Here is a 23,897-nt window from a genome sequence, read left to right on the forward strand (position 1 = left end):
CAGCAACATGCTAATATTTTAGTAGAAGTTGTTACCTTGTCAAATACAAGTCAGGGCACCCCCCTTGCAAAACAAAAGGAACATCAATAGGCACACAACACAGGAACTCTGAAAGTCTTTTAATTTTTCTCCCTCCCTTTATTATGTCCTCTTCTGTAAATACTTCTTATCCACAACTAATTTTGCTCCATTAAAGCAAACACTGTCAAGAATATAGACTCTTCTGAAAAGGTGATCTTAGAAAGTAAGTAAATTTGTAACAGTTATCAGTGAAGTATCACAGCACTTCAACAGTAATTTGCAGGCCCATGAGCATAAAAGTCATCATCTCATCTTTAATACAGCAAGTCTAACTTCTTAGCAATTAAATTCTCTGCATAAAATTCCACAGAATTTTCATTCCACCTGAGAGATTTAGACGTCAAGAACAAAGGAACATCAATCTAATTGAATGAAACTCTTAGAACTGTGATTTGCATAAGCTTACACTTGCAATATATACAACTGCTAAGTCTCTCGGAATTAACATTTCAAAAACACAAGTTGTAGCAAATGTAGTAAGAATTATCCTCCTAGCAATTTTGTAACAAGTATCATAGAAAGACCAAAACTACTAGCAACAGATGTCACTTTAAAAAGCCTCTTCTTATAAGAAAATAAGATTTTAAACAAGACCTACCTGAAACTTTCAAGATTGGTTTTTTGTTGTGGTGGTTTTGTTCTGTTTTTTGGTTTTTTTCTTCACAGCAACTGCTTCCCAGACAAAGTACTGGAGCAGAAATGGTAAAAGTAACTTACATACAACATATTTCAGATTACAGATTTCAACAGCATCTGCACTAGGGCCCACATCTTTCAGAATGGAAGTCAACTTAATCTGAAAGCAAAATCAACCGATTTGATACAGTCACCAACTTTTCAGGAGAAATAATTTTAGAATTAATTTCCAGGAGCAGCCACGTGAGATGCTCAGAGTAGCATCACAAAACCACAGAAGTTGGAAGAGACACACACTCTTGAAGGTTTGAAGAACCTAGGAAGTAGACAAAAGTCTACCATCATCCTAACAAAATACTGTGCTGGTTTGGCAAGAAGTTGGTACAATCCCATGGTATTTTGAAGGCAGGTGCAAACAAAACATGCCTTACAGCCAGAGCAAAATGAAGTTACACACACCAAGCCCAAACTAATCTTTTTCAAATGCAGTGCTGTCAGAGACAGCAAACACAAACAACATGCACTTACACATTAGTTGGTCTTTTATGTGAGCTTGAAGAGCAGTATATTTCAACAGGTTTAAGAAAAACTGCACAGACATTTATCTATATTTTAGACAGCAATAATGCATAAAAACCTTACTTCAAGTGACCTTTCTAGCTTAGATACAGAAGAATTAGCCCAGTTCTGATTTGTCTTTGACCATTTTATGCTACACGTGGAAAAACTAAACAGCTTCATAGCTATTTCAGAGCTCTGGATAAGAAATCATTTGAACACTATGCACAGTGTAAGTGACAAGTCTCTTCTGAAATTCTCTGCTCACCCCTTCTCATTTATAATGTTGCACCTGGCCTAAATTCAACTCCAATACCTGGTTTTAAGCCTCTCTCTCATTAGACACACCTCCTCTGTTCTTAGATTATAGCCTGACAAATATTTAGGTGTTGATATTGACTGTACTTTGTGATAAATATTTTTCAATGTCACAAACATACTATCACCTTATTTTGATTGCATTTAATTTTAGGCAATTAACTATTAAGAAAACCAACATTAAGCTCACTGTGCATCATTCCCTGCAAATTTAAAATAAGAAGCCACCAAATATACAAATAATTGCCTTTACTGCTTTATCACAGTAAGCATGATAATTAGAGAGATTCATATATTGCAACTTTGCTGAACCCTAAAAGTTTTTATGACACAGATAGGAGTTTAAAACAACTGATTTTTTTCCACAATCAATTCACTCTCACCCAACAGAATCTTACCTACAACCACCTAAAAGACAGAAAAATTTCAACATCCAATCACCTAAATGAAAAAGTTGTTTTTGAGATGTACTATCATTTTTAATTAAAAAGTATGAATCACTTCTGCTTCTATTAAAAAAAACCAAACTATACACCCATACAAGCATAAGAATCTAAGGACTCACTTGGATGTTGCTGAAGCTTAGGAAGCATACAATAGAAGACAGGGTTCTCCCCCTTTTCAGTAAAAATCAGTCTTTACTAGTCTGTCTTGTCTTTTCTTGCCTGTTCTACAGACCCACAGTATTTTTGTTCCATATGCTGATACGAGAGGAATTTAGTAAGCACATGCTAAACATATGGGCAAGGTAACTCCTTGTTCATTCCCACACTACTTAAAAGAAGTGGCCTGCTCTTCCTATCAAAGGATCCAGCCGCAAAACCTGCTGTTTGCTTCTGCCAAGGGACACTATTCCCGTTTCCATTTGTTATGTTGCAGCAAAGCCTGGGGCTGTGAGGAAGTAGCACAGATAAAATATGAGTGGCATTGCCAGAACAATTCATCAGGAAATCCACTTTCAAGAGTTCCACTGAAAAGACAGCAAGTAAGAACAGGCCAAGAACTGGTTTACTTGAACAACCAAGCAACACTGGACTACCAGAGCATTGACTGGGCAGCCTAACCTAAGCAAGGTCCTGTGAGAAGAGGACAATTTTTCCTAACAGTTCCAGTTGGGTTAACTTTTTAAGAGCAATACCCCCAACACAGTCATCCCATGTGCTCTATAGGAAAGTTCACACATTCAAAACCAAAATTTCTTTCAATACAAAAAAAAAATTAAAAAATCCACTCTGAACTGTAAGAACTATTGCTATCTGCACTGATGAAACACTCAGCTTGTATCAAACAGGATGATAAGCCAGTTTTAACTCAACCACTGAATTTGGCAGTTTACCCTAGTAGGCTGACAGATCTTCTCCTGTTAAAATCATCGTATTTCAAGAATAAAAGAAGCATATAATGCATGCTAGTACAAGAATACAGCTTATCTGTACACAAGAAAACGTAGGCATGTCTGCAGCAGTTATGGCCAGAAGCTAACCAGAGCAGCCACAACAGTCACACTATACCGTATCTAATTATAGCCCACCTGCCTATGTTCACAGCCAGCCCAAAAACAAGACTGAACAGCACTTAAAAGCCACGTGGACCACTGCAATGAAACCACTGCAAATCCCCAAGTCCTTGCTGCTACTGTCCTTCCTCAACACCGAATGTTTTACTCACCCCCTCCCCTCCAAAAAGTGCAAAACAGAATTAAAAATTATTATGCTACTGTAATGTAATGAACAACGTTTGAAGGGGAATAGAAAAAAAGCCAGCCCACACTGCTGCCCTGTGACATCTAGCAGATCCCAAGATAACAGTCAGATCATTCCTTACAAGGCACTGTATACATGTCCACAAATGACTATATAAATCCTCTACCCTCCATACAAAGAAAACGTACACACTTGCATACACCCCACTCACCATCCTCAATCATGTCCAGAAAAATACAAGTTGCCAAGAACTTTCTAACACTCTTATATCCCAAAACCAGATTTTGGCACAATTTCTCACCAGGAGCAATGAAAAATTAAGACAGAAATGGCATGAGTTTTCTTTCTTGTGGAGATGTTAGAATCTCCACTGTCCATTTTGGAACAGCCAAGAACTGAATTAGCAAGAATCACCACTCTTAAGTGGTATGTTTCCATACCATCTTAAAAAAAAACATTGTTTTTTAAATCCATTCCAGTAAGTTACTTCCACATGTTAAAGAAGTTCCTAACTCCTTCACAAATAATTCAGTATTTGAAAAAAAAAAAAAAGCTCTGAAATTCAGACTAAAGCACAGCAGTATTTCATGTATAAACATTATTCTCAACTAAATATAGAAGAAAGTACTTATTAGAAAACAATACACTTAAGTCAAACATTCACTGCACAAAGTCTGTCACAGTGTGCATCACCTCAACCTACGATCCTTTTCAAGCCTCAGCACACATGAATGAAAACAACCTGCTTTATTACCAAACAACTACAGTCAAATCTTAGCCCTGCAGGAATCCCAGGTATCTAACTGCACGCTTCCTCCTGTGAGATTAACATAAAGCCTTACCTCGTCAATTCTCTATTAACCATACTTCTGCTAAATTGAACAAAACCCAAAGAACTGCTTTGGGAAGAAAACTTGCTAGAAAACAAGGTAGCAACAGATTACAGCAGGGAATGCTGGGATTTAAGTTTACCCTCAAATGTCTTGCAAGCTTATTATACTAGCTTGCAAGCACACACATAAGGAAAGACAATTCCTCTGTACACCATCCTCTACAGAGAGATTATACTAAGGTGGAACCCAGAACTGTTCAGTAAGGGATGTCTGGGAATGCAAAGGCATATTAACAGTTGTTACATCCAGTTGCAGAAACTGCTCTTACCCTTCACCTAATACTTACTGTTGGCTCCCACATCCTCAGCTACTCCAGAACCTCTCATTCTCAGGTATGTGAATCCCAGTATCAGAAAGAACAAGCATGCAGCAGTTAAGAGGAACATGGACAGGTAATGTGCACTGAAGCCTCCAGTGGTGGATACCTCCTCTCTTTTGAACTGCTGGAGAAGCTCCTCCTCGGGCTCAGAGAGATTCTTCTTGTAGGTGTTTTTCAGGTAGGTATGATTTGAACCCGTATGATTGGAGTGGTTGAGTCTAAGGGAGGAGGGGGTTCCACCCGGGGGAAGGCTATTAGTAGATGAATAGATCCTGGATTCAACACTACAGCTACCAGGAGCACCGCTGAGAACATGATTATTGGTCGCTTTCCTAATGGTGGCTGGAGGGTCAGTGATTTTGCCGCTGTCCACGTCCGTGAGCGGTGGTGGCAGCAACAATACTGATGGGGATTTCTTGGATAGCCCAATGCGGTATCTGGGGCTCGGAGGACTAGAGTCCAGATTTTCACATCCTCCTCTTCCCCCCCCCACCACCGCCGCCTCCTCCTCCTCCTCCTGATTTCTGCCCCTGTCTAGACTGCCGGCAGCAGCCGCCCCCGCCGCCCTGTCATTCGTTACGAGCACACCAGCACCGCAGCCTCCGCCAGCCCTTTCTTGGCCCGTCTCCATCACGCCAGCGCCGGCTGCAGCGCATTTGCTTGTTATGAATGGAGCAGGCGACTTGCTGAGGCTCCGTCTGGGCCGGCGAACTGCAGACTCCTCCTTCGGTCCCTGCTGTTTGGCCCTCGCCCCCGCCGCCTCCTCCTCCTCCGAGTCCGAGTACTTGTCCCTGCTGCCTCCGTAGGAGAAGAGCCGGTTCCCGTTCACGGTCCGGTTCTTCCACCTCTGCTGCTCGCTCTCCTTCTCCTCCTCCTCTTCGTCGTCCTCCTCCTCGCCGTCCCCGAGCTCCCTCACACCCTGAGTCGCCGCCGGTCTCCTGGCAGCCGCCCCCCACCAGGCGTTGGGCTTCCGCCGGGCCGCCTCCTCCGGGGGGGAGCTGCTGCTCAGGCCGCCGGCGCCGTGGGGGGCGGGGGGCCTGAGGCCGCGGTAGAGGGGCGCAGCGCGCTCCCTCCTGCCGCCGGCCTGGCTCCGGGGGTTGCTCTCCACGTCCGACTCGTCCGAGCTGAAGCCCAGCAGCACTTTGCCGCCACCGGCGGGGGGTGCGGCGCGGCCCCGGCCACCTCCGGCGGCGGCCCCGGCGGGGAAGGGGGGCTCGGCGCCGACCAGCCGCGCTCCCGGGGCCGCCCGCCCGGGGCCGCCGCCTCCACCCGGCGCCGCTCCGGCTCCCGTGTTATTGTTGTTGCTGTTCCGGGTCTTGTTGGCGCCGCCGCCGCGGGCCCCGGCCCGTTCATCTTCGCGCAGCTTCTTCAGCTTCTTCAGATAGACGGGCCGGGTGCTCTCGGTGACCGGCCCCGGGGAGAAGCCGAAGCGCCTCAGCTCTGAGAAGAGCTCCTCATCCGTGAGCTGCGCGGCCGTCGCCATTTTCCGCTCCCCCGCCGCCGCCGCGGCGCTTCCGACCCACGCGCCGCGCCGCGCTCCCCGCCGGAACTGACGCGCCGCACTCGGCTGTGGCCGAGACCCGCCCGTCACCCCGCGGCGCCGCCCGCCGGGAACGCGGCCGGGAGGGAGGGGGAGCGGGGGGATGAGCGGGGCGGGGCCCTTCCCGGCGCCGGCGGCCCTTCCCGGCCGCCCCCGCTCGGTCACGGCTGTCGCGCGGGGCTGGCGCCGCTCCCGCCACCCCGGCGAGAGATGGGGCCGAGGATCGTCCCTTCTGCCCCCGGGCTCGCGGAGAGGGTCCCGGGCGGGAGTCGCGCCGCGGCGGGCGGCGGATGGAAGCACGGAGAGCACCGCCGAACGGGTGGCCCCGGCACCGCGCGGGTGGCCTGCGGGAGGCGCTGTCGGCGGCGGCGGGGAAGTGGCGGGGCGGGGGGCGCCGAGTCTGAGGGCTGGGAGGGCCGCGCTGGTCAGAAACGCGCTGTGTCAGGCACGCTTGAACAGACAAAACCACGGCTGCTGCCGAGTGTCGGAGAGCTCGGGAATGCTCTGCAGTGAGCAACGTCAGACCGAACGCTGAACCTCCATTAACGCCATTCCCGGGTGTCAAATTTAGCCTAAAGGTGGCTGGAGAAATGGGAAGAGGCTGCGTGCACCTTTTGGCGGGCCCTTCCCGAGGTGACAGGCAGCGGCTCCTTTCCACCAATGTGCTTGGTGGGAGCAAACCTTTCCCTGTTGCAACTCCAGCATCAGGACATCTCGGCTGTGTGGAGGCATACAACCTCTCATACATACCAGAGGACGTAGTCTTAAGCTGGGCCAGGGGAGTTTTAGGTGGCACATTAGGAAGAATTTCTTCACAGAAAGGTGATTAGACATTGTAATGGACTGCCCATGGATATGAAGGAGACACCTGGAGGTGTTTAAGCAAAGTCTTAGTGCTGTGTTCTACTTGCCGTGGTGTTATTCAGTCATAGGTTGGACTTGATGGTCTGAGGTCTTTTCCAGCTTAATAAATTCTGTGTGATTCTGTATGTGATTAATTTTGGAATTACCTGGATGTATTTTGCTTTCTTTTGGAAAATATAGTTCTTTGTATGTATTGCAGTTGAAATTGTCAAACTGTATACAGTCAGTGTTGTCAGATGATTGTGCCAATACAGAGATGTCATCCTGGCGTTTCTCAAAGGTCCTTCCAGCTGGGCCTTTTTGGCCACAGAACCATATGTGGAGGCTTCAGAATCTCCTGGCCTGCCTGTCTCGACCTATCCACCCTGAATGATGAAAGGGGCTCAGCTTCTGCATACCACATAAAAAACACAGCAGGCTGAGTTCCAATTTTGACCTAGCTCTGACTGGCCTTACACCACCATTGGCAAAAGAGGTCCAAGAATAAGATCTAACTGCATGAACAGCTGTGTGTTCCCCTTCACAGTCTGCTGCAGGATATTGTGGATACGTGCCCTGCTAATGTCAAAACTGAAGTTGCTGATTTTGTTATTGAGGAACATTTGCAGAAAAGGAGTTGAGGTAGCTGTGAGGCAGCTATGTGTGAAGCTCAAGCCAAGTCTACTGTGCTAGAGGGGTGGCCAAGGGTCTGTATGACTGCTGTGCTTTATATGGCAGCACTGTGCACAGTCTCTTGTTTCCCTGACAGGAGCTATTTCACATGCAGCAGTATAGGACATTGGAAGAATGCACAGAACTCCAGCTGTAAGGATTACACTCAACATGACCTCCATCACACATTAAACCAGTAATGTAAATGTACCTGTTCTGTCCTATTTCTCAATCTATACTAGCCATATATACTATATAAGAAGATAGGTCTTCTTATGTCAGAAACATAAGAAATGTTTCTGACATTCCATTCCTCCTCATCAGTGAGAAGCAACCCACACTTTCCACCAGCTACTTGGGATACGTGTTTGAACATGCCCTGCCACATTCAGTGCCTGCCTCCAGCTGCCTGTGACACTGGCCAAACTAACAGCAGTCAGTCCCAGCCCAGGTACCGTCCTGGAAAGCACCTGCTTGGACACCTTCCTTCTATTAGCAGAAGATGTGCTGTCCTGCAAGAAAGTGAGGATCCTGTCATCCTACCAATGCAATTGCTATCTTTTCTCTGTTTGTTACAGCAAGGCCAGGAGTTACTTTATAAAACTGTTTATTTAGCAGTAGGAGTGCAGTAAATAGTAGAAATCGTTAACAATTGAAGAATCTGCAAAACTGTGGCATGCAGATACATGGAACAGCTGAGAAGTCTACATGTTCCAAGTAATGATATAAAATCTGTGTGCCAAAATATTTTGAAATGTTTAAAAAAATATGTCTTCTGGTTGTACTGAAGTGAGGATACCTCCATTACCGATCCAAAATCACCACATTTCTTTCATAGGATACATTAGTATAAATCCCTTATTTTACCAATATAGTCAATTTTTAAGTCAATACTGAAAGTGGTTACTTAAGGTAAATTTTGACTGCAGGAAGTGTGGAGACTGGTATTCATCAGGAAAAAAAATGGTGGTTGTGTTTTGGATAAGATATTTTGGGTTATATTTTCCCTCTCATCCTTGAAGGACTGGTGTTCTAAAGAAATTGCCAGTTCTTCCATTGGGTGAAAAGCTGTTCTAGAAGTTAGCAGCCATACTTATGTTGACCTCATTAGACTGTTACTTGAAGTTGTATCTTAACACTGCTTTTATTTTTCTTCCCTGATTCCAGATTTATGTGGTATTTATGCTTTTTTTAAAGTTCTTAGAATGTGTGAATGACAGCTGCCTTTCAAATGTTAGCAAGTCTCTCACTGCAACTTCCTCTTCAATTAATGCAGCCCACTCCCTATACAAATCACTGTTGCATACCTGAAGTAGAAATCATGAGTCACATGTAAACAAAGTATTATCCACTCATGAAACTCCCAATATTGTAAATGCTGGTGTATTTCTATTTACCTTTTAGGTTTTGAGCCTTAAGATATGCTGAGATCACATTCTGTTAAGAATGTGATGGTAATGAATGTGAATGTTAGTGAAAAGTAGGAATGTGCCTTTCCTGTCTTTTTAATAAAAATGGAGATAGTTACAAAATCACAGACCTCCGGGAACTAGTGGGGTTACTCTTATGGCAGTATGCCATGGAAGAAATCACTCCACTATGAAAACAAACTGTACTAACCTATTTTTAAACCTATTTCCTCTTGTTTATCCAGTTGTTTCAAATACTACATGATGAACATGCAATAACCTTAAAACTGAATGGGCTTTTTCCCGAGAAAACTAATTTTAAATATTTCTTTTGCTGCCACATTTCTGAGTGAACAGACTCACTTGCACATCCTTCTTTTAATTTCTCGTTTCTCCTCCTTAAAACTCCCATGTGAGTTTTTTTTAATGAGAGCAAATCCATCTTTGTTAAAGTTAACAGTGGTGTTATGGTACTAATACATGCTATTTGTTTATGTTTTGACCACGCCATTCAGCAGGTAAGCCTGTGTATATGTTTTTCTTTCCTATGGGCATCCTATTAACGTTCAAAAGGCTTCTGTTATCTCTTGCCTTTGCATTGCTGCTCTTTTGTGGCTAAGATGTGGGCACATGCAAACTATCTCTTGCCCACACCTCCCACATGGTGCTGGACCACACATATTGCAGCAGCATGAAGAGGGTGTGCTGGATTCCCCACCTCCTGCAAAGAGGCCATGTGCTGCCAGATTACAGCTCCTTCCTAAGTGTCCCACACTAGCTCCACTCCCACAAAGTGTGTGATGACGTGCTGTGACTGTGCAGTTCTTGCTGCTTAAAGTGAACCATCCTAGTTCATGCCTTCCAAAAGGCAACAGAATCCCCTCCTGAAGTTAATACATCAATGTTTATGTAACTTTAACTGATCCATAGCATATCCTCAATTGAGTGGTCATCCCTGATCAGGTCATATAATTCCTGCTCACTTTATGATGTCTGTATTCCTGGGCATTGGCCATTTTGATGAAACTGCTGGAGGCATTACTGCTGACTCTGTAAGTTGAAAAAAATAATCCAGAAAGCAGAACTCCAAATCCTAAAGACTGGCTTGAAAAACATTTTATTTTTGAAAGTTTTGAAAGTTTATTTACATATGAACTTTTCACTTAAATTCACTTTCTGTATTCATTTCTCTTCTCAGGAACTGGAATAGCTAGGTATATTTATTTTAAAACCTGAACCTGAACCATTCAGTTCCCTCAGAACTGAGCTTAAAGAAGAATGTCAACTATCAGAAAACAAGAGATTTCATGACAAATTGTGACAAATAAATAATTGCATTTAAGAAAACACCAACAATAGAGACAAGGGCTTTAGGAATAAAATAAAGAAATAATAGTGACTAAAAGCTGATGTTTATCATTATAGTCAATTTTTTGCCTTCCAGCCTCTTCTTTCCAGGAAGCAAAAATGTAGTTACAGAGGGGCAGATGGATGAAGTCTTGAATGCAGATGAATGGTTGAGGGGATCATCCTGAAGCTATTCAGAGAGAATTAGTAGGACAGTACCAAAATGTTCACCCACCTGTTGGTCCCTAAAACCTTCTTGACCGGCTATTTTATGTCTCAGAGTAATTGTTGCTAAAGACTACTGCATGTTGTAATCAACACTTCGAAGAAGGTGGCAAATCAGTTCTGTTTCATTCTCTAAAGTGTTGTACAGTTACATCCAGAGCTTTTTGTTTAAATTTGAAAAGGAAAAAGTGAAGCTGAGCTTGGTAGTCAGGCAGAGTACTTTATCATTGGTTCACCGCTCTTAACATACAGAAACTCTAGCTGGGTAAAGCACATATTTGCCACCTGGAATTGGCAGAAGTACTGCTACATGTGCAGTGACTTCCCAGCACAGTTGTGACCAAAAGTTGTGGCAATACACTACTCTGGCTTTTGAGCATCTACTTTGCTATGATTAGGTGTCCCTTGCAAATATTTCCAAGATCTAAGGAATGATAAGAACTGGAGTGGCATGCTTAACCACAGAAGAATTCTGGGAAAGGATCCTGCCTTTTCGAAATCAACAGAACCCTGGAAACTGGTAGATGCCTGATTCCCTACATTCTTGTACCTTTCTCACATAAGGAAATACCTATTAACAATATACAGGACATAGACACGTTAACTACACCTGATGAGGTTTTCTTCTTGCAATTACCTAAACAACCTTTAATATGGCTGTAAGCATGGCACTGTAACCTGAAACCTTGATAGTGTTTGGCAACAAAGTGATGAGCAGCGTAGATGGAGCCATAAAGAGCTCACTGTTTATAATTACATCCTTGATTTTGATTCAAGGCTAATATCTTAAAAACTTAGGATTATTTAATTAATTTAATAATGCTTAAAAGAGAAGAAATCATGCACAGAAAGAAAAATTAAGTTTACATTTTACATTTTCATACAAGGGTAATTGTGTAATGGATTTTCCTGTGCCATAAAACTCTAATTTCAGTTTGTTCAGTAACTAAGCAGAATATAAATTCATAGAGTTGACAAAAATAACCAAATCCAAGAAGTCAGAATAGTGGCATCATTCTGTTTTCTGTCCATGTCATTAGACTGCTGCAAAGCACTAAATTCAGTGTGTTCCAAACAATTATTGGTATTGTCTACGCCTCTTTAGCACTCAGAGATCTGACCCATTTTCCTCACTCTTTTCTACCTGGCTCTGTGCAAACACAAGAGAAGATACTCCCTTCCCCTTGAGTACTCTCCTTGAGTACTCCACTTGCCTCTATTACCTCTGACCTGAAGTGCAGGCAACGTACATAAGCAGGAAGCCAGGAGCCCTTAGAAAATTCTCTGTTTCTAGAGAAAGCACTTGTACATCTCAGCAGCGCAGACTTCCACAAGTCTCTCCATCTCTCCTACTCTCAGCTTCTTACTGAGTATTGAATCAATCCTTTTGTTGTTAGCGAGCAGTGGTGTGGTCCTGGCACATTTTAAAGATTTCCTTAGGCTATGCTATTTCCACTGTTGATAACTCCACTCACATAGAAAATATCTCACAAAGAGGAAGGAAAAGTTTCTATAAGAACTACTCACAGACAATGGGAAAAAAGTACCACTGGCCCTAAGACTACCATTTCCTTCTCAAAGTACATGCTGCATTTCTAGAACTTCATTTTCTCATGTAAAAATCAAGTACAGCTAGGGAACATTAACAGCAACCAATTTTTGGCCTACACAAACATCTCCATCTAAAAGCAGCTTGATCCGGTCTGAATTGAATCTTCTGTGTCACATGTTATGGGATTCTCTAGGACACCCCATACTCTGGTTTTCCTAACACATGTGAATGTCATCATTGCATTCAGTTTCCTTCTGTCCTTAATTCTTTATGGCCCTTACAGGCCAGAAATCTCTCTCCCCTCTTTGATGTCAGACTTCATATGAAGGCTGGATATTTCATCTCTGTAGCGTACCCTGTAGCATCCTGTACAAAGGTTTCATTTCTCAGACCAGAGACACATCTGACACAATTTGTTATTGTACCTGAAAAAAAGATGGCCTTCACCTTGCTGAACTTGCATTAGAACTGCGGTCCTTTTACTGTAAACTGTTGGAACAGCTCCAATATCACTTCTGAGAAATCCTCACAGCAGCAAAACCCTAGTCCTCTCCCTGCATAGCCAGATATGAGCAATGATTTCTGCCAGTTCTCTCCATGCCTCTATGATGAGTTGGTCTAGAGTGGAACACCTCCCTTTTCTCATGGAAAAGAAGCATAAAAAGGGAAAAAAACCCAAATAGAAATGAAACAGAGGGACACAGTAGACACAGCAGGAAGAGTATCAAAAAGAGGTAAGAATGTTAAAGGGAATAGAAGAAAGAATAGGGAACAGTGAAAGTAGTAATAACTGAACAACTTAAAAGCTAAATACTGAAATGCCTGCTTTGTACCCCATGAGACTTTGTAGGACAGTGAGGAGGTATTTTTACAAGGAAACCTAGAGGAAGTGTTTGGAGCAATCTATGTGCAAATGGGTAGAGCAAGGGAAGAAGTGTTTTTTTTGGTTCATACACACTGTGTAGAGAGCAGTAGGTGGAGGAGTGCATACTCCTCTCATCTGCCCCCTGAGTTGGGAGTGGAAACAGTTGTTCTCCAGATGTCTATGAAAGAGTAAAATAGTATTTGCAAATCTGAAGAACTGGGAGCCCATAACACACAGGTATTGTACCCTTTGAGTAACAGAACAGAGGCTCCTCTAACTCACCGTTTTCTTTATTTTTCTGGCTAGAATTAATCTTTGTGATAACTTAGTGGGCAAAAATAAACACAGCATGAAAAATAAAACATTACCTAATCGAACAGTATGCTGAACAAAAAATTCTCGCTTTCAAAGTAGTTGAGAGAAGGGATGAACCATCCCTGTAACATGCCTGATATATCAGTGGAGAGTTTTCATCCAAATGTGATCATTAATAAAACAAGCTTAAATTAAGCATGTACTTCAGTAGGAGAATAAAGGACCCAAAAGGTTTTACCTAAGGTCATAAAGAAGACTGTGGCAGAGCAGTAAACTGAATTAATGTCATGAGGGCACCAGGCAGGAAATGAAGAGCCTTGTACTTTGCCCTTGGCTCTGCCACTGACTTGCTGCGTGGCAAATTACTTCCTCTTCAGGTGACTCAGTTTCTCCCATAGGCAAATTGAAATAATGATTCATCTTTGTAGAAGTACTTCAAGAATGATAATGGAAAACGTTGTAGAAAAGCAAAGTAGGAATTTCATTCCAGTGTGCTCCCCAGGCTATTGCTTGTCCTCTTGCTGGATTTTTTGAAGAGTGATGTCTTTGTTACTGTGAATGGTATTTTGTTAGAGATAATAAAGCTGCAAAATTATATAGCAAAAGCAGAATTAAATGCTGAGTGACTTCTATTATGTGTTATAAACAAACTAATGTTTGCTTATAGCACATAATATAGTATAGTAAAACTTACGTGCTAAAAGGAAGTTATCTGTGTAGCAGAGTTGGCCAAGCAAAAAATGAAATGCCAATTCAATACTCATTCTGGGGAAAAAAGCAGTATGCGACTAAGGAATTATAAAATTTGTCATACTATAAAAGAAACAAGGTGGGCATGTATTATTAGACCCTTAAATGTGTCCTGAAACAGGCACAGATATAAAAAAATGAATGAAAATATGTTAGACCATAAAAGGAAGGTTATAATTTTAAAGTCAACAGCCTTATTTACAGCAAAAAAAGGAAAACATATAGCAGTTAAGGTACAACCAAGAGGAGTACAGGCCTTATCTTGTGGTTGGTACCCAGGGAAACTGAATTAACCCTTAATTAACAAGCTTCAAGTAAAATGGGAAAGACAGGTAAACCAGAGTTTTCAAATGCGCCTTTTGTAATGTATTCCTTATCATCCAAGTGTCCAAATTGAGCTATACATAAAACCAGCTTTTAGAAATGTTAATTATGCATGAATCTAAATGAAATTAATTGGAAAACCATCTAGAAAAATATAGAGGGAAATTTTGCCAGCTAAGATTTTTTATAGGTATTATTATTTATTTGAATGAGAGTTTTCAATATCATACATTTGCAGCCTACTGTACATCTGCCATTTGTTATAAACCATGTCAAGAAGCCAGCAGTATCTCATAATGACCAAGACTGTACCTTCAAATTAATGCTTGAATCTACATTTTTCATATGCAACTGAATGTACATAATATAGAAATTTGTGAGGTGCCCTCCACCCAGTGAGGCAAAGATTTCATTTCAGATAATCATTGTTAAAGTGAGAGGCATGACTTTAAAGCCCAGGAAGAGTGGATTCCATCTCTCTGCCTCAGGGGATGGGCCCTGTGAGCCTGGGAAGAATTGTCCCACCTTGCACCCTCATGGGGTGGCAGCCCAGGGAGTTCTGATTGGGTTTGAGCCCCTTGGGTTTCTCCCTTGCTGTGTTCCTAGTGGTCCCTGACCTTGAACTCCACCTGGTTCTGTCCCTCAAAACCCACCACCCTGCCTCTGTTTGGGGCTCTCTGTCTCTGAATCTAAGCCAAGTTTGTTCCTGTATTGAATAAATATTTCCTGAGCAGAAGCCCATCTCGTTGAGTCCCATGTCAGTCACTGGTAACTGTAGCCTCCCTGGACATGATCCTGCAGCCCTGGAAACAATAGAAATTAGGTTTTGATTTTTTTTATGAAATATTTTAAACCCTTTGACATTGAGAATATTGTTCAGTCTCAGTAAGACCAATATCCTATACGTCTTAAAACACAATTTTGTTTATTCTCTTACCCAGTTACGTTTTTTATGCTCCTTTATCCTCAGCTCTAGGACAAGATCATGTCCATTCCTAGACATGTCTGGACCTATTTTTATCATATGAAAGAATATAAAGGTATGTATGAACCTGAATTGTTCTATGAAAACACTGCTTTAATTGTTTCCATATATTTTGCATGATGCTATGACATTTATTTTATATCACTGACTTGTAATCTCATTTCAGCTTTCTTTAATAACATTTATTTGCTTTCCATGGCTTTTTTACTAACTCTTTGGACCATTTCCTACTTAAATTATCATTTACTGAAACCATGCTTAAGAACCTATTTATCCTTGTTCCTTCCCTGAGGAAACATTTTACTATGCACAGTTCAGCAATTTTTATATCATTTTACATCATTCATCTTGACACTGTGTTGGCTGTACAAGTTCCCTCATTCATTCTATGAACTGTGGAAGTCAGGACTCTTTTAAATCTATCTGCAGTTTTCATTAGGATTTTCTGAAGAACTTATGCCAGGCAAAATTTTCTAAATACATCTTGTAGATAATATATACATTTTAGCACTCTCATTATCCATCTGTTGCTCTCAGATCTCATGTTTTACTTTCAGCTTTCCCATAATCTCCCATTATTTCTTCTCTTTTTGACAACTGGTAATGCTGTAGTGCTGTAATTTACATAATGAATGGATTGCTGAGGATACCTACAAATTCAGCTTCTCAATCACTCTCTCCACTGAATCTCTTCCTTCTATGGGTTTCTGTATTGAATTTGTTTGTATTAGCATACCTGCTATGCTTTGCCTGTTTGGTACTCATTGTGGAGTACTCAGTACTACATGAACTATGCAACTCAATAACATGCTGTGCCTAAAGGAGTACTTTAACCTATTAATAAATATGCTTCAAGGTAGCTGTTCTCACTGTGTTCCACGAGCTGCCTGTGCAGTTTGGAACTAAAAAGGCTCTTCCTTGTTCTCTCCAATCTACCACTTGTGTGAAAATATTTCTGGTCCTGACTATTGAGAAAACCCTAATCTCTAGCAATTGATATGACAAAGAGATATCCCAGTGGTGAGATCTTTAAGCAGTATAGTCCATTTGTATGCCACTATTTGCCATAGACACAATCTCAGAAGTCCTCTGGAATGCCTACTGCTTTCAGTTAAAAAGCAGCAACAACCTTCTGCAGAGATGCAGAAGCCTCTTATTTTCTCAGAATATCCTATTTTAATTAGATGATTTCCAAACATGTCATTACAGAAATATGAAAGATGTTTATTGCAATTTAAAAGGGTTGTAATTATTGTGTTTAATGCCAGACATGTCATATGCCCTTGCTGATTGGATCTTTTCATAGTTTTTGACTTTGCCAGTACCCCATCCTTCTACATCTGTTACTGCATTTCTTCTCTTAGGTTTTCTTCCCTGAGCACTGGGGATTACATCCCTTGGCATTCAGTTCCACAGTTCATTAGAAAAGGACTGCTCTCAGTCCAGATGTTTTGATTCTTTGTATCCAGTGCCACATTAAACCTACCTCTTGTCTGCCCCATGCCAAGACAGCAAAGGATTTTATTGAAAGCTGAAAGTCAGCAAAATTCCCTAATATGTGATAAATTAGGCTTAGCAACTGTAATAAACATTAACATAAAACAAAAAGTGCCACTTGAATGACCAGGAAGCAGAGAAATCAAAACTCATGTGGTAGAAAATAATTTGCTGGGGAAGGAGTATATCACAATTAGAGAATGTAAAAGGCCCTAATTTTAAGTTCTTTATTTTCATGGTGTAGTCTTCTGGTGTTTCAGATCACCTCAGTGTGTAAAGTTTCTCCTTCTTTTAGCTTTATCACTCAATATACTCCATTATTTCTAAAGGATGTTATGTTACACAGCTTTCCTTGTATTGGGATACATCATTATACCTTTGCCTGCTTCCTGTGTGAGCAGAACTGCCACGTGTCCTATCTTGTGCTAACACATGGATTTTAAATGAACCACTTCTTCCAGGTTTCCCACATGTTTCTCTCTTTAAGGAATTCAAGGGGCTTTCCTCCAAGGGGAAAAGTAACTGTATTACTTTTGCTGTAAAAAAAATGGCCAATAGCCTGTGTGTCTGAAAAGTAAAATGGAGAGGAAAAGAAGGGCTGACAAATGATTGGATCCCCACAGTGCCATACTTGCCATATTTCGGACACAAAATGTGGGGTACAGGTGGTCCAACTCCAATTATGATCCACTCAATGTCCTATCATATCCCCAGATGCTGTCAGAAGAGCTGTGGGGTACAGTGGCACTGGCAGCCCAGGGTGACACTTCAGCAGTTGTTCCAAGAAGATGGTGGACTTTAGGATGCATAAGGAGACAGAAATTCTGGCCCTGTTAGGTCAATGGCAGTTTTGTCACTGCCTTTATTTAGGCTAGGATGGCATGCTGCTTGTCTGACTCACGTTCTACCAAAACTGTGAACTGAGTGTCAGGGTCCGTGCCCTGCCCATCCTTCCTCTTTTGTCTCCTTACCTGTTCCAGCACAGAGAGTGTTTGAATCCCTTTCTTTAGCACAGTTCAAAGTATTTTATAACTTCTCATACCTTCTCTGGGTAGTGTACAAAGGCAGGGGGAGAACATAATTGAATTCAAAAATTACATTATTTTTGGATTATTTTGTTCTCCCATGCAGTTTAATGCCAGAGAGGAACATATGGCTCAAAGTGATTCTTTTCTACTTTACAATTCACATATTCTTTACCATATGTGAGGCATTATCTCATGCTATGGCATGTATAATCACTCCCATGTTTATTCTTCCTTATGACAGAATGGACAATATACATTTTGTCTTTCTGCTCCTGAGGCACTGTCACTCTGATGGTCTTTTTGGACATTGACTGTGGTTTTCCAAGAATGTTCCTAAAAGACTTGGAGGTGCTTTGTTGTTATTTATGTGATAAATTGTAATGATATCTTTAGTTTTAACCTTGATTCTGAGGTTTTCTTTCTAGGCAAGTCCCAGACTACTTGATCAGTTATCAAAGAAGCTTGCATGATCCCATAGTCGCAGAATTTGAGCTTTTAATCTCCAGTGTATGACAAAAGCACCAAAGGCTTTGTGGGCAGCCACATTCAGCAACAAATCATACTGCTGTCATACATTTCATTCCTTTTCAGTGAGTAATATTTATACAATCTACCCAGTGTCTCCTCCAATAGACGTCGACATTAAACCCACTGGAGCTGATGCTGCAGGTAAGTAAATTTGATAAAAGAGATTACTTCATTTGGTATAATATGAAGAAAAATTTGTGAAGGATTAATTGCTTAGATCTGATACTCATGTTCTCTGTAATTTCTAAGGCAGAAAATTAATTGCATCCTCTTTTCTCTCCTTGCATTTTATTTTTTACTTTTCTAAAATCCTCCATCTCTCAACCAGATGCTGAACCCACTGCTAAGCCAAGGCTGCCTTTTCTGGGTAATGCTACATCCTCACTCAAACAACTCAGGACAAAATAACTGGGTGAGTCTGCAGTGTTCTCTTTATCCACTAAAAAGTACTAAAAATATTCCATGAAGGCAAACAATAAAAGGAAACTTGTAGAAAGAGTTTTCCTATATGCATACTTCAATATAAAGTTTTCATTTTAATTATTTCTGAGACTATTTCACAACTAAATGCTTCAGTGAAAACTTGACTAAATTATATTTTAAATCTGATTGTGAATCTTATAAAAAGGAAAGGTACAATGAATTGTGTTAATACTAATGTAAGTATTTAGTTTACTATGTTTTTCAGTGTTTTAAGGACATAATTTGTATTGCAAATATATTTTTCAATGAAAAATTCAACAATCAAGATTTATTTGTAGAAAAGCAATAAACAAAATAAGTCTACTTTTCTTTCTTAAAAATTGCTTTAGTCTGATAGTTTAGAAACTAGTATTCACATCTCCCAGTCACATACAAAATCAGTTTCAGAAATGGAACTTGCAACCTGAAGCAAAGTTAGAAGTCATGTCACCAGGAAAAAGAGAATCACCAGGTGAGAGAGCTGGAAACTGACGCCTTCAAGATAATATCAATGATTAGTTTGGGGATTAATTAATAAAAGTAGTTAGTGTGCACTGTTCCTTTTAATAATTAAATAATTGTGATCTGAATTTACTACAGTCTATTAAAGTAATGGAAATTACAATAAAATTAATTAAGTTAAAGCAGTGCAATTTACTAGTGAAGTTTAAAAGGTTAGATCTGCTTTTTAGGAGCAGGAAAATACCACACAAGTTTTATATTAAAAAAAACCAAACAAGACATTGAAAATGCAAGTATTTGAAAACTTCAAAAACCTCTGGGATATCATAACCAGATTCTACAGACAAGACCAAAGATCTGATGTCAGGCACGCTGAAATGAAGAACAAAACTGGTGGCCAGCTGGGAAAATGAATAAAATAACTTGCCTATTGCCACTCAATAATATGACAGAAGCAAGGACAAGGACATCTCTAACTTCTCTTGCAATTTGGTAATTTTTATATCTGCAAGCTTTCATTTGCTACATTTTTCAGCTTCAATAAAAAGTGGGGCAATGACTGTAAAAATAATTGTCTTTTTCAGTACCCAAGCGGGTTCAAAGCCAGACTAACTCCATATTCTCCAGTGGACGACCCAGGACTATTGTAGGAAAAGAAATTAAAGAGATAGTGAACTGTATCATAAGTGGTATAAAATAAAAGGCTCCTGCCTCTAGAGTGTGTGTTGTTACAACGTTCAGTATTGCTTTGACGTAGTTTTTGAAACGACAATCAAGAGTATGTTTTAAAATAAATAGTTGGGATGTTATAGTCAGAATAATTGAAGGTGGAGTCTTTAATTTCCCATTTGAAATTTCAGAAACTTCAATTTATTCCAATTTCAGCAAAACTGATTTTTCCAATAAAACTAGTCCTATGGGGTTTTCTCCTGACAACTCTTAATGGCAGTTGTTCTGGGTTAAGCACGAAGAATTTAAAGGGATCTAATTGCCAATGCATAAGTTTTGTGTCTGCAGAGACTGGCAGGAGTTTTATGATTCACTTCAGTGAATAAACCCAGTGAAGGCTGAGCACTTCTGAAAATCCTGCTGCAATTTGGCATCTTCTTGTTTATTTAAATTGTGCAGGTGTTAGTTATTATCTACCAGTGTTCACCACATAGAAACAAACCAATAAAATATGTGTTTGCTATTTCTGTACACCTGAGGTGAAGCAGCGTCTATAACCTGTGGAATGAAAATTATTGCCTCGGGCCATATTTATGCCCAGCACTGTTATTATTTATGTCTTTTTCTTCCTCTTTTTATATTATGCATAGCTGATGATCAAAGGGCAGCAGTCTCTGACTTCCATATCCTCCCCTGGATATGTCATCATTCAAACAATCCATTCATTAATTCATTCCAAGGCTGTCATCAGGGGGATGCTGTCAGTTGCAATGAATGTCAGAGCAGGCCACAAATGCACTGTATATACATTATTATGAAAGTTAGTGGAACTTGAAGCCCTATTCACAACACAGTTCTATTTTCATAATATATGTTTTCCATTTCATTCAACAAAGAACCACAAAATATTTGCTTTCCCGGGTATATTCCAGTCCTCTCTCCATAATGCTTTCAACTCACTTAAAAGGAGACTATTCTTCCCTGAAATATGTCATGTAATTTAGCAGAGACATTTAAAAAGGGGATCAAGAACAATACCAAGCTTATACCTAGATCTCCACATCAAATGCAAGAAGGCAGTATGAGCACAAGTTTAGCAAACCTTACCTTCAGTGAATTTCATTGTGCTACAATACTACAGCAGAGAAACTGGGGAGAACAGACACTGCAGGACAACAGGCCAGTCTCAGCACTAACACAGGACTCACCTAAGCCTTGGCAGATGCTGGAGGAGAAACACGTAGTCAAAACACATACAGAGGTGTCTCTGGGCTTGGATAATCTGTTGGTACAAACACCCAGCAAACTGGTCTTCAGTCACTAGGTACCAGCTAATTTCTGCAGAAAGTAACCTGATTGCTATTGCATTTTTTACTCAGGAGTGTTTAAACGGTACCATCACAGTTTTGGAAATCATGTTCCAGTGTTATTACTTGGCAATTAAATTATCGTCCCTGGATCTTGAAAGCCCTTTTACATGATAGATAGCAATGTAAATCATTGCATTAGAGTATTAAATATTTTTACTTATCCTGAGGTCACGTTTTAACCTCTTCCTAAAAGTTTTGTTTCAGATACTATTTTTTTCCCCGCTATACTTCTCTTTTGCAGTACAGTTAAAATTTCTGGAGTATTTTCAAGCCCAGAAGGTTCCATCACGTTTGAAAGCGAGTGCCTGCGATCAGCTCTTTACACGGGTGCTCGGGAGGTGGCTGGCAGCCCACGCTGCGGGACGGCCCCGCACGCTGGCGCAGGGCAGGGGCGCGGCGGCCGGGGCTGCAGCGGAGGCGGCGGCCGGCAGAGGGCGGCCCCGCGCCGCCAGCCTCGGCTCGGCAGAATCACAGACTCGCAGAACCTCGCAATGGTTTGGGTTGGAAGGAACCTTGAATCAACATCTCAGGTTTCAACTCACCTATGACTAGGTTGTGCGAAGCGCCATCCATGCTGGTCCCCAACACTTCCAAGAACGGGGTATCCACAACTTCTCTGGGTAACCTGTGCCAGTGTCTCGACAGCCTCACAGTAAAGAATTTCTTTCTGATATAAACTTACCCACTTTGATTTTGAAGCCATTCTCTCTACCCACTTTGTGATTGAAGCCATTCCCCATTGTCATATTACTACAGGCCCCTGTAGAAACTCCCTCTCCAGCTCTTTTCTAGGCTCCCTCTAGATACTGGAAAGATGCTCTAAGGTCCCTCTGGAGCCTTGACCAGGATGAACAACCCCAACTCTCTCAACCTGTCTTCATAAGAGAGCTGCTCCAGCCATCTCATCATCTTCATGGCCCTGCTCTGGACTTAATCCAACAGGTCTACATCCTTCCTTTGTTCGGCACCTCAGAACTGGATACAGTGCTCCAAGTGGGGTCTCACAAAAGCAGAGTAGAAGGGGAGAATCACCTGCCTTGACCTGCTTGTCACACTACTAAATAACCAAAAAATAGCAAATAAGCACCCCTATGTAACAAGCATCTAGAGGTGAAGCATTTCTGTCAGAGTACATACGCTGACTCCAGTTTTTGGAGTGTAAGATTTTCATCTGGGCAAGTTACGAGGGAATACCACTCAATTATGTCTGTCTGGAAAAGAAAGACCAACTTCACGTTGTCCATTACATAGAGAACTCCAGTCCCAGCAGATCTAGTTTAGAGGTAACTTTAGCAGTCACACTAACAGGTTGAGGTGGAGCGCCAGGAGCATCTAAAGCAGTAATCACAGGGAGAAAACACCCTCGAACTCCCTCCAGAATATTACAGGCAGAAACTTGGGGATTTTACTCAAACTTTAGCCTGCTAAGTTTTGGGTTTGTTTGTTTGTTTGTTTTAAGGCTTTTCTTTCTCTAATGGAAGATTTCAGGAAATTTAGAAACAATACTTTTTTATTCCTTTAGAAGGCGTGGTTCTGTTTAAATAATTTTTTTTTAACAGAAAATTCTTTCAAGCTTTACTAAGTTTCTATAATGAATCAGTCCCAGTTTCTGCGTAAATGGTAACATTTCAGTGTTTTTCAGTCTCCACTGTTCTCAAGACCTTCGAACAAAATCCAGGTGAAAGCCTTTTTTTTTTCCCTTTAGCACATTGCCTCATTTTCCACGTCTTTCCCTGGTGCTGGGAAGCGTGTCCCTGTGCCGCTGCTCAGCTGATGGCTCGCTTTAGGGCCTGACCTGTCCAGCTTCGCGGGTCTCCGCTGAAGCCACGGCCGCACTGCACCCACCTGCCGTTCGGGTGATGCTCCCCCCATCTCTGACTCAAACCCCGCCTGTGCCAGGGGGAAGGCTACGCACAAACTTCGCTTTTCACGCAGACAGAAGTATCTCCAGCGACTCGTTTGTGACCGCGGTGGTGCCACCTTGACGGCCGGAGTGCCGGGGTGCCCCTGCGGGGAGGGTGAACGCAGGGAGGGGGCGGGACGCTCGGCAGGGCTTGTCTCGGTTTCCCTAGGACAGAGCGGGTGTGAGTCACGGTCCCGGCTCTCGGCTCTGCTTTTGTGGGAGTGGGCGGCCCGCCGCAGCCCCGGGCAGGGAGCGCTGACCGCCCTCGGCGCCGGGGGAAGGACGGTGCGAGCGCCGAGCTCCCGGCCGCCCGCGGCGCCGCCCGCCGCCCAGCCCGTGCCCGCCCCGCCCCGGCCGCCCCGCGGCTGAGGGAGGGGGCGAGGGCGCGCCGGGAGGGGCGGGGGAGCCGGCGAGCCCCGGGCGGGCGGTGCGGGAGCATGGCCCCGGCGGGGCGGCTGTGCTGTGCCGCGCTGCTCTGCGGCGCCCTCAGCCTCTGCAGCCTGCGGGCCGCGCCGCGCCAGCCCGACACCCTCTACTTGTGGATCGACGGCCAGCAGGCGCGGGTGCTCATCGGTAAGTGCGGCCGCTGCCCCCGAGCGGCGGGAGGGAGCCCGGAGCCGAGCCCGGCCCCGCGGGGCTGCCG

General features: G+C 42.5%; 2 protein-coding genes across 5 annotated transcripts in view; one reads left to right on the forward strand and one right to left on the reverse strand.

The window, feature by feature from the left end:
* The window catches only part of LEMD3 (LEM domain containing 3), a 40,872-nt gene extending 34,789 nt beyond the window's left edge, over positions 1-6,083 (reverse strand). The window contains exon 1 of one of the 2 annotated variants that reach the window (XM_088055780.1): positions 4,476-6,083. In XM_088055780.1, coding sequence (XP_087911906.1) covers positions 4,476-5,991 — 1,516 coding nt within the window. In that variant the 5' untranslated portion in view covers positions 5,992-6,083. The remainder of the gene's footprint in view (positions 1-4,475) is intronic. The other variant, XM_005519327.3, reaches the window with a different exon arrangement.
* A 17,574-nt stretch (positions 6,084-23,657) lies between these two features.
* Positions 23,658-23,897, forward strand: part of WIF1 (Wnt inhibitory factor 1) — a 37,025-nt gene continuing 36,785 nt past the window's right edge. For all 3 annotated transcript variants that reach the window (XM_014248867.2, XM_088055458.1, XM_088055459.1), the window contains exon 1: positions 23,658-23,827. In XM_014248867.2, coding sequence (XP_014104342.1) covers positions 23,692-23,827 — 136 coding nt within the window. In that variant the 5' untranslated portion in view covers positions 23,658-23,691. The remainder of the gene's footprint in view (positions 23,828-23,897) is intronic.

The sequence above is a fragment of the Pseudopodoces humilis genome, chromosome 5, assembly GCF_049639895.1.
Source record: "Pseudopodoces humilis isolate 2021_Gansu_Grassland_sample_001 chromosome 5, ASM4963989v1, whole genome shotgun sequence".
Classification (NCBI taxonomy): Eukaryota; Metazoa; Chordata; class Aves; order Passeriformes; family Paridae; genus Pseudopodoces; species Pseudopodoces humilis.